We start from the raw sequence: 18,988 nt of genomic DNA on the forward strand, positions 1-18,988 counted from the left end.
AACAATCCTTTTAAGTATTTTAGATTACTTAGAAGGGAAAAAATGGTGCTAAATCTTAAGGATAGCAAATAACACATGCACTTTGAGATAGTAAAACACAAAACCAAAGCAGTAAGAATAAAGAACAAGACATTTGATAAAGACCGTGAGTGCAGGAAAGCCATAGAAGAACCAGTGTGCACAATGCAATGCTCTACATTGAAAAAGCGATCAAATGCACAAGGTATTTAATATTATGTTAAACAAGAGGTTTTCACCTGTCGGTTAAAAGTCATTAACAAAAATGAAGTCTTTGAATGGATTAACACAGCAAGATGCTTACACAAATAAAATTATAAACACAAACTTTGAAATGATACACAAGGAATTTGTTTATAAAATTTGTTTATAAAAAATTTGTTTAAAGAAAAAAATTTTTAACAAAAAAAGTTTATAAAATTATTAACAAAATTTTTACACAAAATTATAAACGAAGACAAACTTTGAAATGATACACACACAAGGAAAGAATTAAAAACAATAATGACAATATATACCCTTATAGAAAATCAAATCTGTAAAAGGATATTACCATGGAAGAGTTTAGGGGAAAAACACAGAACTGAAAAGTTTCTCACAAAAAATTCAGGGAATCCAAAGGGCTTTCCAAAAGACCAGATGCATAAGTTCAGATAGTATTTCATAGGCTGGGCTCAGTGGCTCATGCCTGTAATCCCAGCACTTTGGGAGGCTGAGGTGGGCAGATCACTTGAGGTCAGGAGTTCAAGACCAGCCTAGCCAACATGATGAAACCTCATCTCTACTAAAAATACAAAAATTAGCTAGGCATGGTGGCAGGCACCTGTAATCCTAGCTACTCAAGAGGCTGAGACAGGAGAATTGCTTGAACTCAGGAGACAGAGGTTGCAGTGAGTTGAGATTGTGCTACTGCACTCCAGCCTGGGTAACAGAGCAAGACTCTGTCTCAAAAATAAAAATAATAATAATGATAACATTTCATTAAGTCCTACTAACACCAGCCGAAAGCCAGCCTCACTTCTTTCTAAAATAATCATTTTTTAAACTTAGAAATAATACAATTAAAGAAGAACTTGGATAACTTAAATGTACACCTAAAATCCTTGATTAAAAAATCGGAAACAGGTTAGAATTGCTTTAAACCATTGACTACATTCTGATCCAAATCTGATTATATCCTATTCCTTGAGGCCACTGTCAGAAATGGACACTTAGCACTATCAAATACAGCACTGTTTTTTGTAAGTCTTATAATAAACTACATAAGGTGATCTACAGATTCAACATACTCTCTATCAAAATTCTACCGGTCTTTTTTTACAGAAATGGAAAAGCTGGTCCTAAAATTTATATGAAAATTCAAGGGGAACTAATTTGCCCAAAAAAAAAAAAAAAAAAAAAAAAAAAAACTTGAAAAAGAACAAAGTCAGAGGACTCACACTTCCCAATTTCAAAACTTACTACAACAAAGCTACAGTAATCAAAACAGTGTGATACTTAGGTCAAAAGGATAAAATTGGGAGTCCAGAAATAAACTCGTACCTCAATGGCCAATTGATTTTTTTGTGTTTGAGTGTTAAATTAACAGGCTTTTTTTTTCTCCTTATGTTTTCTTTTTTAAAAAGTTTTTTATTTCCATAGGTTATTGGGGAACAGGTGGCACTTGGCTACATGAGTAAGTTCTTTAGCGGTGATTTGTGAGATTTTGGTGTACCCAGTGCCCACGCAGTATACACTGCACCCAATTTGTAGTCTTTTATCCCTCACCCTCTTCCCACCCTTCTCCCAAATCCCCAAAGTCCACTGTCATTCTTATGCCTTTGCATCCTCATAGCTTAGCTCCCACTTAAACGATGTTTGGTTTTCCATTCCTGAATTACTTTACTTAAAATAAGAGTCTCTAGTCTCATCCAGGTTGCTGCAAATAACTGACCAGTTGGTTTTTGACAATGGTGCCATATCTGTTCAATGGGAGAAGAGCAGAGTCTTCAACAAATGGTGGTGAGATTACTGGATTTCACATGAAAAAGAATGAAATTGGACCCCTACCTCATGCCATACATAAAACTTAACTCAAAATGAATCAACAAGCTAAATATAAGAGCTAAAACTATATAACTCTTAGTAAAAGCATAGGAATAAATCCTCATGACGTTGGATTTGGCAATAGATTCTTAGGTACACACCAAAAGCATGAGTAAAAGAGAATGAAAATAGATAAACTGAATTTTATCAAAATTAAAAACTCTGCATCAAAGGATCTTATCAATTAACTGAAAAGGCAACCTGCAGAATAAAAGATAGTATTTGCAAATCACAGATCTGATAAAGATTGAATATTGAGAATACATTAAAAATTCCCAAACAACAAAAAGACAACCCAATGTAAACTTGACAAAGGACTTAACATTTCTCCAGAGAAGATACACAAAGAGCCAATACACACATGAAAAGGTGCTCAGCATCTAGTCATTAGAGAAAAGCAAATCAAAACCACAATAAGTTACCATTTCACACCTGAAGCCAGATGCGAATGAGATACCAGGAAGGCTACAATTTTATACTATTTCCCTTTTTTAAGAAAGAAAAAAGAAAGAAAAAAAATGTGGAGAACTTGGAACCCTACGCATTGCCGGTGGGCATGTAAAATCATACAGCCACCGTAGAAAACAGTTTGGTGATTTCTCAAAAATCTAAACATAGAATTAACATATGACACAGCATTTCTAGCCCTAGATAAATATCAAAAAGAACTGAGAGCAGGGACTCACACAGATATTTGTACACCAATGTTCACTTGAACATTATTCACAGTAGTCAAAATGTGGAAACAACCCAAGTGTCCAACAATGGATGATGGATAAACAAGCTGTGGCATATGCACATGATGTAATATTATTCAGCTGTATAAAGGAATAAAGTTCAGATAACTGCTACAACACGGATGAACCTTGAAATCATAAATTAAAGACAACAAGCCAGTCACAAAAGTACAACTACCACATGATTCGACTTACATGAAATATCTAGAATAGGCAAATTCAGAGAGACAGAAAGTCAATTCAAGGTTGCCAAGGGTTGGAGAAAGCGGTTTGGAAAGTGTAATGGTTTCAGGGTTTCTGTGCAGAGTTACAGAAAAGTTTTAGAAAAGGTAGTGCTGCTGGTTGCACAACTGTGTGAATGTAATTAATGCCACTGTAACACACACTTAAAAGTAACCATACATTTAAAAATAGTTAAAATGCATTTTATACATTTTTTTTACCACAATAAAAAAACTTAGAAGAGACACTATAAAAAAGAGGACATTTGGGTTTCTTGGCAAAAACTCGGGACTTGAATAAGAAAAAGTAGAATCTCTACTTTGAACAAACAACAAATCTTGGGAACAAAGGAAAAGTTATGTTTGATGACAGAAAAACTGTAAACCTATCTCTTTTATATGATAATTGAACAATGAAGTGATAAACACTGTGTCAAAGAACTAGTTAGAGATGGGCAGAAGATAAACAAACATGATTGAAATCAGGTCAAGTATTCATTATCCAAAATGCTTAGAACCAGAACTGCTTTGGATTTTGAATTATTTCGGATTTGGGAATATTTACATATACAGGTGGATCATCCCTGCTCTGGAAATATGAAATCTAAAATGCTCCAATGAGCATTTCCTTTTAGTACCATGCCAGTGCTCAAAAAATTTCAAGTTTTGGAGCATTCTGGATTTGAAAGTTTTGGATTAAGGATCCTTAATCTTTATTTTAAATCAGAATTTGGAAAAGTCAATTACATGAACATTTTTCTTTCCCCTAACATTAATCTCATTTTTTACACATGACCCTATATTTGAGGTTCATTATTTTTTCTCTCTGTAAAACATCTATTATTTCTCACATATTGTATGATTCATGTGAGAAACCTTTGTTTAAATTTAACATATAAATATTTGTGAGAATATATTATACAACATATAACACATAGCAAAATAATATGTGTGAGTAATAATATATGTTAACATACAATCATGCATTGCTTAAGGATGGAGATATGTTCTGGGAAATATGTTGTTTGGCAATTTTACTGTTGTCTGACCATCACAGAGTATACATACACAAACCCAGACGGTATAGCCTACTATAAACCTAGGCTAGGTGATACAGCCTATTGCTTGTAGGCTACAAGCCCATACAGAATGTTACTGTACTGAATATTGTAGGCAATTATAACACAATGGTATTTGTGTATCCAAACATCTAACCATAGGAAAGGTACAGTAAAAATATCATATTATAATCTTCTGGGATGACCATTGTATATGCAGTCCATTATTGATCAAAACATCATTATACAGTGCATGACTACCTAATATTATTTCTCACATATATATATTACTGTGCTATCTATTCCTCTTCCAAATGTTCAATGGACATATAATAAAATCAATATTACCAATATAAACTTGGTAATCAATACAGAGTTTACAAAAAACTCCCTAAATATAGTACCTCTTTTTAAATAGTTTATATTCCATGAATGACAAGTACACAAACAGCTATAACCCAATGACAAGTTTAGAAGTGAGTTTCATTGAGAGGTGAATTCTCAATGGCCAGGCTCACTCTCTGGCTAATTGAGTGAAAAACACAAATCAGCACTGTAATTCAGAAGGCAATTCAAATTCAGCAAAATTGCAAATGACCATAAAGAGCTTTAGGGTTACCCTGGCAAAGATGTGAATGTCAAATTTATAAAGACCAAATCTCTTTAGGGAGCTACTGCCAGAATTTCAACTAGTAGGCCATCTGCTTCTATGAAATGGAACTCTTAATACCACATACCAAGATAAACAAGATATTTAAAAATTTCAGACTCCTTAATTTTTAAAGATACAAAGCTTATTTTTTCTACTATGAATTAAAATATCTTTCAAAAGTTATTTCTGGTCTTTTAGTACTTTCAGTCTTTGTGTGTATATCTGTATTTGTATATAAGACACGCTATTAAACACACACACACACACACACACACACATATATATGAATTGCTGTCTTTCAGAAACAAGAAAGATGTAGGTTAACAATTATCAATGAGAGTTAGCCTGAATATTTTAAAAACATGTTAGCTCTTTCCAACTAGACACCAGCATTTGACATGAGGTGTCTAGTTAGAGGTCATAAAGTAGGAAAAGAGGGTGATTGAAGGGATAAGTATGGTATATGTGTTTTAAGAATGCTGATAATCTTCTTCTTCTACACAGAATGAAAATGTGATCGTTATGGTCTATTTTAAACCCTTCTAAATTGTTCTGCATAAATATACTGTACATCTTGCCTTTTGACTATTCAATCTTAATGTAATTTCAGCATGTCCTTATAATCTTGTATTAAACAACCACAAGATGACAACTAAAAGTGATACATGTTCACTTCTGGTCAGTCTGTGAGTTCCCTGCCATTAAAAAAAGAAAAATTAAGCCCACAGTCAAATGATTATTGAGAAGACCACCTGCAGCATATGAAACAGATTATTCCTAAATGCTAGTACTCCCTCAGTATGACTAAGGAATGATTGCTCTAAAAACAGTATAATAATCCAGACTTTCATTCCCATTAAATTTTCTGCTAAAGTTTTTATACAGAACAATTTAAAAATTAAGAATTAAAATTGCTGGCAAAATTGAAACTAAGTTAAATATTTCTTCAGATGCAAATGGTATGACTTTGTAATACCAAAAATATGAAGACAAAAAATTACTAAGTAGTCTCCCATATAATATAAAATAGAGAAAATTAAACTTTCCTTCAAGACTCCCACACAACATGAAGTTTGAGAAAATACTCACCTAGTTTTTGTAAATACCCATAGGCAATGAAACACCAGACAGGGTGTTGCAGGTGTTGTAAGGCCAAATTGTCCGAAGTTTCTGTGACCACATTTTCCTCTCCCAAGTTGGGTCAAGAGCACTTTCTGCCAGTGTGAGCTTTCCACGAAAGGCAGTCACAGAGCACAGAAGCCTCTTCTATCAGTGTCCCTAAGCTTGCCCTTTGTATGGGCCTCCACATTCTTCTTGTACGTCAGAACTACCCAGTGGAATGCAATTCTCAGTATTGGAATGTAAACTTATTCAAGTCAGCCTACATTCAGTGAGGGAATACACGGGAGTCAAAGAGATATTATACTGGTGGGCAATTTTAATTTACAAAATGATTAAAAACATAATACTCCAATATATCAATTTTTCACACTCCTGTTTCCAGAAAATGATATGCAGTTACTAAATTTTATTTTCTTCCTTAAAAAATCGAAGTAACTGACTGGACTGATGTTCCTAAACCAAAACCAATTCATTTGTTTAGGACTTAACAAAAAAACAATCACATAACATTGTCTTCAGACAGCAGAGTGGCAATTAAATTAGGGAGGAAAAGTTAAAAAGTAACTGCTGATGCCATCAATTCCATTCTCCAAAATTGGCAAAATATATAAAAAATAAATTTTAATGTCAGTATAAAAGGAAAGTGGGTGGAAAGACTTTCCATAAAATACATATAATCTTTTCTTAATAAGTTGATCCCATATACTCATTAGTTTAGACCCAAAAAAAGTAACAGCTATTTTACAAATCTCACACACACCAAGTGCATATATAGATTACATGTATGTATGTAAATTGCAAACTGCTTCTAAAGCATGGACTTTAACCAGCTTATATTTCAGAAGTATTGGGAAAACTGAACACACACTATGCATCTCTAAATTTCTTCCAAGGCTCACTTAGAAACATTCTAACAACCATCACCACCATACAAATTAACAGAAGTTTGCTCCTCTGCAGAGTGAATCTTAACATTTACCCTCTACTTATAAAAATAGAGTAAAAGATACAAATTATTATACAATATGAAGGCCTTATAGCTGTACCGTTCCCCCGTTCATTCCTCAGTAGTTTGTTGTCTATTTTACTACAGAAGTACTAAACATCAGATATTTAAGCTACTAACATTTTAATTCCTTTAAAAAAAATCTAACCTGCACTGTCTTCGTTACCTTTGAAGCACCACTAACAGCAATAATGCTGTCATCTTCTATAGGAGCTCTTTTCTCTGCAGCACTGAGCACTCCCCATTTCCCTGTGTGTTTTCTCCCAGTGAGTCCATGCGCACGGCATAGCTTGTACAGAGGCCAACATTCCATCTGACGGCTAATTTACTGCTTCGATGACCCACCCACCTCTCCTGGCTGCAGCTATGTGTTTCACATGTTGTATGGGCACTCTTTCCGCATACCAACCTCATGACCTCAGCGGCTGCCTGACAGACACTCTTTATCAATTTCTATTAATTCATTATCTTCTCTCTTGTAAGTCAAGGGCAAGTAGGGAAATCTGCAATGTCTGTCTCCTCTGAGTCTTCAAGGTCAAATGCTTTGTTCTAGCAATATAATTTTGTTATTAAAATTTACCCAAGCTGTACTACAAACTAGTTGCTCTCTGCCAAAGGGATGCTGAACTGTATACCTGGCCTGAGGGATTATTATGGAAAATACTAGAATAAATTTAAATCAAAACAGTATGGAAAAAGTTAAAAAGAGGCTGCTTTTGCTCTCATTTTTCCCTTCCAGAGAAAAAAAGGTGGCTCTTACCTCAGCTGTATTGGGGTGAAGAGAGCAAGCAGTTTTTCTCTCTTGCCACAATCTAAATCAGCAAAGATGAGTGGTGTGATGACTACACTTTGGTAGTGTCTATGTCCTCGTGACCAAACTGCTAGAGAACAGCTCAGCTAAATTAATCTGCTGCTATCAGTCTACACAGTGGCACAAACAGGTCTCTGCTGATCACAGTGCTTTGTACACAGATGGCAGCTGATCAGTTTGTATAAAAGTTATGGTCCATAACAGATTTTCCTTTCAGCATGTAGACACATGCCCATCCAAAATACTTCTGTTAAACATTCACCATTTCATTGTGCAAAGCCGGCCGTGTACGAGTTGGATAGACAAGGAAGCTCAGCTCTAATATCTTATCTTCAAATTCTCTTTTTATAAAATTCATTCCAGAAGTGAAATCAACAATTACATTATTAAGAAATAATCAAACAGATATATGTAACATATTAATGAGATGACAGATGAATACAATGAAAGATTCAGATTGGCCCTAAGCCAGTAAGAACCTGAACAGATCTCAAGAATCAAATAAGATCTCAAGAATAACAACCAAACATCTGATATTCTTTAAAGTCCTATGTTAATGGCATCAAAACCTAGCCAGCAAGCTCCCCAAAATTTGGCACATACCATAAGAGAGCTGAAATGGTATGTCTTTGTAAGACTGAACCTCAACAAAAATTCAGGTCACTTGAATAATACTGTATTCTTAGTTCTTAGAAGTTAAAAGAAGACATGTCCAAGAAAGGAAAATCATAAACTCATACACATATATAATCTTTTACAAAGACATCAAGTAATAAAATGGAATTGATTTAATTCATCTGAATTAAGTGGATTTTCTCATGAGCCGACACTTGTTTTGTAAGTAAAAGACTGTTCTCATTCTACCAATAACTAACACTGGAAATACTGCTTAACCTCTGTTTCAAAGCTTCCCTTATAGAATGAAATGGTAAAACCTATTACTTATCATCAAAATATAAAATACTTAGGTATAAATATAATGAAGAATGTGTATGATTTGCATGCTAAAAACTACCAAAGGGAACTTACCTTGTAAAGGGAAATTCTAGAAAACTTAAATGAAGAGAGAGTTCACAGTTTGGAAAGCTCAATACTATCGTTAAGATAGTAATATTTCCCAAGTTGATCTATAGACTCAGTGCAATTCCAACCAAATCCTAACAAACATTATTTAGCACTGACAAGCTGGTTTTAAAATTTATATAAAAAGGCAAGAACAGAATAAAAACAATTAACAAAGTCAGGGATTATGCTACATGACTTCAAAAGTGACTACCAAATTACACAAATGAAGACAGTGTGGTATTGGTGGAAGAATGGACATGTGAAGCAATGGAACAGAAGAGAGATTCCAGAAATAGATCTAAACAAATATTTTATAGTTAAATATTTTTATTTTTACAATTAAATAATTGATTTTAAACAAATATGTCAAGGAATTAGATGGATTAAAAATATTATTTTCAATAAACTCTTCTACAACAACTGAATGTATGAAGAAATGTAAACCTCAACCCTTACCTCACACCATACACAAAAATTAAATCAAAACAGATCTCAGACCTAAAGGGAAGAAGTAAAACTATTACATTTCTAGAAGAAAAACATGAGAAAACCTTTATGACATCAGGTGAAGAAAAGATTTGTTAATGAGGACACGAAAAGTACAAAGTATTAAAAAGAAAAGGTTGACAACATGGACTTCATTAAGATTAAAAGCCTTAGCTTTTAAAAAAGATATCGGGTTTTTTTTTAAGGCACATTATAGATTAGAAGGAAATTTTTGCAAAATATAGTCAACAAAATAATTGACTTCAAAACACATAAAGAATGCTTACAACTCAAAAATAAGACAAACAATCTCATTTTTTTAAACAGGCAAAAGAGGCAAACTGACATTCTGCAAAGATATATAAATGGCCAACAAACACATGAAAAAATTATTAATATTAATCTTCAGAGAAATGCATAATAAGAACCACAGTAATAACACTGCCACATATCTACTAGGACATATCTACTAGAACAGCGAAGATGAAAAAGACTGACAATACCAAGTGTTGACGAGGATGTGAGGCAAACAGAAATCTCATAAACTGCCAGTGTGAATGCAAAATGTTATAGCCACTGTGGAAAACAGTGTGGGAGTTCCTTATACAATTAAACATACACTTACCATGTTATCCTTCAATTTCACCCCTAGGTACCTCTCCAAGAAATTAAGGAAAGCATACACCCACCCAAACAGACATTTGTGAATGTTCGTAGAAGCCAAAAAATGAAAGCAACTCAATCATTTTCAAATTAATGTTTTGTGAAAGATTAATACTGCCTCATTTACAAAATTCAGTAACATTTATAAATCTGGCATCCACTTTATATAAGGATTGACACTTTATATAAGGACTGACAACATACTGCATGGCTTACTAAAATAGACCATGAGACATTTCTGCACTGGGAGGAGCAGTACAGCAAAATTTTAAAGTTTTAAAATTCTATCCCTGTTTGTTACCTTCTGACATAGCTATAAATACTCCTCTTTTCCTTCAGTATTGTATTTACCCAACTCTCCACCTACCCTACCTTGTATCTCCAACCTTTCTCAGTTGACCCAGGTTATCTCTTTATATCCCCTGTAGCTCCCACCTATTTGTTAATGCATTAATTAAACATGCCTAAAATCAAGTATCTTCATTTCAACTCTGATATCCACCTACCCCATTCCCTCCAGATTCGGTTAGAGCTGTCAAAGTAATCACTCTATAGACATCCAAATTCAAAGCACTGAAGCCATCTTTTACTTCTTTTTCTTCCCTTGTCTGTAACCTTCAGTCACTACATACCATCAATTAGCCCTTTTAAATTATTCTCCATCAGCTTCTTTTTCCATGGAAATACCAGTCAGGCCCTTTGCTTTGGCACACAGAGACCATTAAGATAAGGTTCCTGTCTCTGGTTTCAGCTTTACCAAATCTTCCAGGGATTGTCTCCTTCTATTGATCTACCTTCAAAACAGTTATACAATACTGATTTTAAAGTCATTCACCTACAGCCTCTCTGTTCAAATCTGATTAACCACCTGCTGGTGCACTTTTAAAATAAGAGAGACTAAGGTCCAAACCAGATGTGGCAAATCAAAATCTCTAGGGCATGGGATGTACTACTTTGCCCCTCCTAAGCTAGGCAAATCTAATAACTGCCTGGAAGATTGAAAACCTCTACCTTAGGCAATTACTTTGATAGTCTTGCCCCATATCATCTTCTAACCATGTTTAATGCCAAACACAAGGACTCTAAAGTCTTTTCTATACACTGTCCAACAAGCACATTCTTAGAAAAATTAAAATTCATGCTTCTTGGGCTTGAGTGGTAATCAAGCAGCTCTCTTCTACTATATTTGAAAGACTAAAATTACTTTATGTTCACAGATAGTCCATGAAAAATATCTGTTTCAGCCACAATGATGCTTTCAAACACAAAATTCCCTATACACAAAGGACTTTAGAAGTTCACTTAAATGGGGCTGGATGTGGTGGCTCATGCCTGTAATCCTAGCACTTTGGGAAGCCAAGGCAGGCAGACCACTTCAGGCCAGGACTTCAAGACCAGCCTGGCTAACATGGCGAAACCCCATCTTTACAAAAAAACACAAAAATCAGCCAGGAGTGGTGGCACATGACTGTTATCCCAGCTACTCAGGAGGCTGAGTCACAAGAATCACTTGAGCCTGGGAGGCAGAGGTTGCAGTGAGACAAGATCACGCCACTGCACTCTAGCCTGGGTGGCAGAGTGAGACTCTGTCTCAAAAATAAATAAATAAAATAAACTTTTAAAAGTTCACTTAAGTGGGATAATGGCTATAAAACCTGGAATACCTTATTCAAACACAACTCTTCAGTTTGTGTTCCCAAAATTGTGTTAAGTTAAAATTCAAGATCAGATGAAAAGAAGTAAATGGAAATGGTCTCAAGATTCTGAATAATAATTAATTATCATCTTGGACTATATGAACCATCATGGCAAGAAAAGAAGGAAACACTCATATAGGTCTCTGATACATACACGCTAGAATATATACATGTCCCTCCTGGAATATATCTGATTTAGCCTAATGAAATGGAATTTCTTAACTTGAGGTTTTTCTATGTGTAAAACTAAACTCAGCTTGAGTACCTAATGACTGTTTTCTAAATTCACCTTAATGAAATATAAAATAATAATAATAATAAACAGGAACATGTTTGACAAATTTTAACCATTGCCCTATTTTTTTTTTTTTGAGATGAAGTCTTGCTCTATCGCCAGGCTGAGTGCAGTGGCGTGATCCGGGCTCACTGCAACTTCTGTTTTCTGATTTCAAGCAGCTCTCCTGCCTCAGCCTCCCGAGTAGCTAGGACTGCAGGCATGCACCACCATGCCTGGCTAATTTTTTGTCTTTTTAGTAGAGATGGGGTTTCATCATGTTGGCAAGGATGGTCTCAATATCTTGATCTTGTGATCCGCTTGCCTTGGCCTCCCAAAGTTCTGGGATTACAGGTGTGAGCCACTGCGTCTGGTCCCATTGCCCTAATTTTGATAACTTTCCGAAAATGTTTAATTAAGAAATCCCAAACTTATCTTAAGGAAATTATACTTACATCCTAAGCAATTTCTAGTTGTAAAACATGAAAAGGTAAGCTATCAAGAAAAGATAAGGTGAAATTATCTTCAAATATCTGACTCAAAAAAACTAGTTAAGAGTGTAACTAAGAAAATAGTGATTTAATGTTTGTGTAGCTCTCATAATACATGAACACCCAATACCAGAAATTCTGTTTTCTATAAAATAGCAAAAATATGTAACCCCTATAAAGCCATAAATGTGTGGTAAAAGAAACATCCAAGATAATATTTTAAATATTTTGAACTCACAATTCAAAATACTAATTGGCAATAAATCATAACCACAGATAGTTTTGAAAACCACATGACATTTACATTCTTACATTTAAAAAGCAATAATATACATAGCTAAACTATTCCTCCACTTTATTATTTCAGTTAGTACTGTCAGTTTATAATACATGGAAAAAATTAAGTTGGGTACATAATACAGAATAAAGTCACCTTTAACATTTCAAAATGGGATTTTGTTGTCTTCAGAATATATATGTAATTCAACTCATAATAAGAGGGTCCCTGAACTATGATTAATTGGATATTTTTATCTTAATAATGACATTCCAATTTCCCAGAATAATTTGCTTCATATATCAATCCTTCTTTTAACCATATTCTTACTCTTGTTATTTTGTGAGTGACCCCAATACAGAAAGTACACTTTCTTAAACAAAAACAAATTTAGTTGCTATATAATTTAAGATATATCGTGAATTCACACAAGTGAAACAGTAACTCACACATCCCTCTATCCCTTCTCCAAAAACAACCGGGGCACAAACAAGGGTTATGAGAGCCTTAGCACTTAGCAGTGGGTAACCAACTGAAATATTTTCCAGAAAAAAAAATACTGTATTTCACTGACACAAACATCAGACTCTAAAATCTTTATGAAATATTATTTATTTTTTCAAGAGAAATACAAACATCACTGCAAATACGACTTCTAGGATGAACTATTATACACTCATTTATACCAAGGATCATAAACAATGTCCTAACTGAAGACTTTAAGCATCAGGTGACCTGTGGAACTCCATCAACTATACACACAAAAAATATCAGAGTCCTTCTCTTTAAGGCTACTTACTGTGTTAAGACACTACCAATGCCAGTATTCCAAAGGCCACATAAGCCTGCATTTATATGTACGGCACATCTGTGACTTTGTAGTCACAGCAACCAAATTCCCAACTTGATCCAGAAATTGAACCCTTTCTCTCTAGAGAACAGTTTTGCTCTGTGCATCAGGTATCACACCAGAGCATGATTTACAAGAGGAAAGAGGGTTCTAAATGATGCTAAAAATCATGTTAGTGTTCCAGGATAAAGATATTTCATTCTGAAGCAGAAAGTATGACTAATACCCAAAGGGAAAACATTTTAATATATATAACTGACTATTTACATATTTCAGTTTACTACTTTAATTTAGAGACCTACCTTATTTTACATTTAAAGCAGTGTCACTAAAGTTTTCCTTCAATATCATCCACTCTAGTGAACCAAGTTGATATTTGTTTCATACTTTTCTTTCCCTTATTTGGAATTCTCTCCCAGCATTTCCTTAAAATCTTTAATATAAGCTTTTGCCTTGTATGTGTCATGGGAATATAAGGACTTGAGTCAACTTTCAGTAGGACAAATAGGAATTACAGATGATGCAAGAGCTAAAGAAGTGTGGCTAAGCTGATACAGAATGTGAGCACAGGTAATTAATGCACTCCGAGAGTGAGGGGGAAAACTGAAGAGCAGGTTTAAGAGACTGCTGGTTCCCTGCTTCAATATCCATTTTCCTCTTTCTCCTTAGAAGGATATTTTTATATTATTATTTTTAGCAGGGCATATCACATTGCAGAATAAAAGACTATATGTCCCAGGATCCTGCCTGGCCTGAAGGTGCCACATGAGAACATTCTGGACAATGAGATATAAATAGAAATGATGCTTCAAGGAATCTGTCTTGGATGGAAAAGGTAACTTTTCTGCTCTGTTGCCTTTCCTTCTGCTTCTAGCTTTCAATGCATACATGATAGCTGGGATTCAGCAGCCATCTGTGCTATGAACGGATCCTGAAAATGCAAGCCACATGCTGGCACAAGCAGAGAAGGATGGAAGCCTGCAACCTTTCACACTTGGAGCCACCACCAAACCATCCAAGACCATCCACTCCCAGGGTCCTTTTCCATGAGAGAAAAACTGGGTCCTACTGTGTTGCTGCAATTGGTTTTTGTAACCAAAACTAATTACAACTAACACAGTAAAAAAAATTAATATCCAGAAAACACCATTTGCCTTTTTCCTCTTCTACACCCCCGCATGGGTCAAACAGTATCAATTTCTCACACACTTTCCCCAGACTCCTCCTTGCATTACCTTGCAACCTCATTCTTTTCCCTGGTTCTTCTCTTCTATATCAACCTGACATTAAAATAAATTGTTGGCTATTGAAAAGTTATTTCTAAAAGGGAATATATTATCATAATATTGTCAAACTTTTTAAAGTGATTTTCTTAAAGGGCAAGTTAAAAATACAATCCTGACAACAGAATTCAGCCAACATTTACTAAATGCCTGCTATGTCCTAGGCACTGGGGACGCAAAGATGAATAAAGAGCCCATGCCTTTGAAAATCTCACAGCTTAATATGGATGTGGAATGATTAATCCTAACAGGAATACAAGGGTAGACTTCCCAAAGAAATTCACAGGGTAGGAGGAAGGTGACAACAAGGTGGAGGATATCCCAGACAGAGAGAACAGCCTAGGCAAAAGCATGTCCAGACCACAGAGATCAGTAACTGTAGAGCATGTTGGAAGCAATGCAAGCTGGAAGCATTTTTAAGCTGCCCTGCATGTCTCACCAAGGAATCTGGATTTATGTTTGGCAGCAGGAAATCACAGAATTCCCAAACTGACTTACATCCCTTACCCTAAGTTTATAAAAGACCATGAAGTGCTTTTGCTCTCTCAAAAACTAACACCTCCCTCACCCCATCCCGCCTCACTGTGGCAATTTCATCCACTTCTGCAAGTACCTCCCCTCTTTCCTGTATCATCTTTGTACTTCTCTCAACTGGATCATTTCAATCAACACACAAACACATGTTAGCATCTCTTAAAGAAACAAACCCCTCTTGACTTTACAACTCTAGCCACCACCCCATTTTCCTGCTCTTCTTCACAACAAAATTTCTTGATATGGTGAAATTTTCTGTTTCACCAATTCTTCTCTCCCCATTGTCTTCTCAACCAGCTCCACCACTCCACTGACACTAGTTCTGTTAGGTCACATAGGACTCCCACGTTGCTAAATCCAAAGGTTATGTCTCTCATTATTGAATGTCCCTGTAGCACTGGACAAAGGGACCCTTCTCTCTTCTCAAAACACTTTTTATCTCTTAGCTTTGATCACACATGAGGAGGATCTCTCTTTAGGTCAGCACCACATTCTAAGCAAACACATAAGAAAGCAATCAATAATGTTAGTAGAATGAATAAGACAGAAATACAAGCATATCAAGAATTGCAGGTAAGCAGTTTAGGACAGAAGTCAGGATAAAAAAAGCTCATTAGAACTCATAAAGCACCAAGGTGAGGAATCTCTTGAAAAGACATAACCAATAACCTGGAGTAATGTTTGATTTTGGAAATCAGTTCTGGTCATTTTTACTCATAACTTTTGAGAATCCTTTTGGTAAACAATTCTTCAAAGATGCAGGGTATATAAGTGCAGAACACTTAGGGGAACAGAGTCAAGTCCTGGAGAATGAACTGATACACAAGTATCTATGCACGTGTGTATATTTTAACTCAACTGTAGATTCAGTTATACATATATTTATATGCATAGATCAAACTGAACATTTTAAGGTTAAAACAGATGGCTCCCTTCCTAACCTAGTACTTTCATTAACTGACCAACTACAGGACCCAATCACCTGCTACTGCAAAAATAACATGATAATGGGTAGTATAAGGCAAAGCTTGAGATAGATAAGCAGTTCTTATACGCTTAGAAGCCCTTACTAATTCTCCCATCATCTAACTTTAGGCCATTCCAAATATGAATTAAAGTCTCATGGTTTTCCATTAAAGAAAATAACTTCTTCTTTTTTTTTTGTTTTAATTGAGATGAAGTCTCAGTCTGTGGCTCAGGCTGGAATGCAATGGTACGATCTCAGCTCACTGCAACCTCTGCTGCCCAGGTTCAAGTAAGTCTCGTGCCTCACCTTCCAGAGTAGCTGGGACTACAGGCTTGTGCCACCACACCTGGCTAACTTTTTTGTATGTTTAGTAGAGACGGGGTTTTGCCACGTTGGCCAGGTTGTTCTCGAACTCTTGACCTCAGGTGATCCGCCTGCCTCAGCCTCCCAAAGTGCTGGGATTACAGGCGTGAGCCACTGCGTCCAGCCAACAACTTCTAATAATCTTCTCTATAAAGAAAATGTCTAAAAATCTTATGTAATGCCTCATTTAATCCAATTATAAGTTAGTAGTATCTTCCCACGGGAGGAGGAAAGGATATATTACTTGTAAAACTCAATGAGGACAGTTTTCATGATCTGTAGTTTTTCCTTTTTCCCTTCCATTCCTTCTCCAATCACCGTGGTCCTACTATGCCTAATCTGTACTTCAGCTGTGACTTTTGCCAATACCTGAAAGTAAATCTTACGTGAATGCACAACTTCCAGAACTCTACCCCTCACTTATCTATATGCCTTTTGGATATGTTTAACGTCCAATGAAGTTACCCTTCTGTAACATAATTCACTAGTGAGTTATTTTTAAAATGCCATATTCCTTAAGGCATCTCCAGTAAGTCATTGCATGACTTATAACAAATGTGTACTCTTTCAAGAATATGATTTTCTAATCCTATACAGCTCTTTGTATGAAATGAGAAACACTTAAATTTGTCTTCACATGCAAGTGGCCAACAAACATATGAATGTCCAACATCAATAATTATGAGAGAAATGCAAATCAAAGCCACAATGAGATACCATCTCACACCAGTCAGAATGGCTATCACTAAAACACCAAAAAACAACAGATGCTGGTCAGGTTGTGGAGAAAAGCAAATGTTCAAACACTATTAGTGGGAATGTAAATTAGTTCAGACACCGTGAAGAACAGGTTGGAGATTTCGCAAAGAAATAAAAATAGAACTACCATTTGACCCAGCCATCCCATTACTGGGTATGCAACAAAAGGAAAAGAAATCATTCCACCAAAAAGAAACCTGCACTTGCACATTCATCTCAGCACTATTCACAACAGCAAAGACATGGAATCAACCTAGGGGCCCATCAGTGGCGGACTAGATAAAGAAAATGTGGTACATACACACCATGAATACTACACAGCCATAAAAAAGAATGGAATCATGTCTTCTGCAGCAACATGGAGCTGGAGGGGGCAATACAGAAACAGAAAATCAAGTATCAAATGTTCTCACTTATAAGTGGGAGCTAAACATTAGGTACTCATGGACATAAACATGGCAACCACAAACACTGGGGACTACAAGAGCGGGGAGGAAGGAAGGGGGCGAGAATTGAAAAGCTACCTATTGTAGCTCACTATCTGGATGATGGGTTCAATCAAACCCAAGCTTTAGCATCACGCAATATACCCTGGTAATAAACCTGTATATGCACCCCCCTGAAGCTAAAATAAAAGTTGAAATTAAAATAAATAATCCCATTGGAAAATAAGTAAATAAATTTGTCTTTAGTCTCTGCCACATATAGAACCACTCATCCATTGTTGTACCCCCTTTCATTACTAAAAAACTTGCAAGCTCTCAGAGCAGTCAGTTAACTTATCATGTAGCACCGGCAAGCAGAATGTAGGTCTGCAATTTTTAAACTCGAGTAGCTCATTGTTAGTCATGTGAATCATAATGAGAATAGTATTTCAGCCTCTCCAAACTGATTAGTTGAATGTCTTGTTTCTCCACTTATTCTCATTATAGCTGCCAGCTCTAATTTAAAATGTGATTATTAAAAGTACCACAGCACAATTTTAATTTTTAAATTATGGGCATAGTTGGTATCAATGAAGAAGAAGCACTAATTGTAAATGGACACAGTCAACATGGTGCAAATCCATAATATGCACATTTCTTTCAACCTTCTGCAAATGTTACTAGAGACCTAACTTACCAACAGTCCCGGCTCTCCAACCAAGTTATACAGCTTTGTAAAGTAAAGCTCTCACTAATGCCACCATTACCAATGCTTCTGTAACTATTTCCTTCCCTAAACTACACTTATATTCTAGATAAACTGATTTCATTCTTTTGCCCTCACTCAAGCTGTTGGTTATGTTTGGATTATCCTCACTCAATCCTATCTCTGTGCTATCACTCATGTTCTTTATTATGTCCGCATTTTCTCTCTGACTACTTTCCAACAATCTAAATTATAAACCCAACTCAAGAAGTATCCCCTTAAGAACCACTCTTGATCATCTTCCACATACATTAAAATACCCGTCTTTGAAATGATTTTGCATTCTGTATAGTCTTCGCCACGTCAATTTACACTGTACTACTTACCTGTTCAGTGACACCCAGGGAAGTTTTTTATATTTCATATGCAACGGCCTCA

The 18,988-nt window shown here is 35.5% G+C and overlaps 1 protein-coding gene across 11 annotated transcripts in view; it reads right to left on the minus strand.

Annotated features, from left to right (window-relative positions):
- The window catches only part of RAPGEF2 (Rap guanine nucleotide exchange factor 2), a 262,303-nt gene that overhangs the window by 125,121 nt on the left and 118,194 nt on the right, over positions 1-18,988 (minus strand). Inside the window, exon 1 of one of the 11 annotated variants that reach the window (XM_012457031.3) lies at positions 7,066-7,122. The exons of 7 other annotated variants lie outside the window; for them this stretch is intronic. In XM_012457031.3, coding sequence (XP_012312454.3) covers positions 7,066-7,100 — 35 coding nt within the window. In that variant the 5' untranslated portion in view covers positions 7,101-7,122. Of the gene's footprint in view, positions 1-5,860; positions 6,015-7,047; positions 7,123-18,988 lie in introns of those variants that run through there. 3 more of the 11 variants (XM_012457034.2, XM_021666688.2, XM_012457035.2) reach the window with 3 other exon arrangements.

Source organism: Aotus nancymaae, unplaced genomic scaffold, assembly GCF_030222135.1.
Source record: "Aotus nancymaae isolate 86718 unplaced genomic scaffold, 86718_ANA_hifiasm-v0.15.2.pri h1tg000033l, whole genome shotgun sequence".
Taxonomy (NCBI): domain Eukaryota; kingdom Metazoa; phylum Chordata; class Mammalia; order Primates; family Aotidae; genus Aotus; species Aotus nancymaae.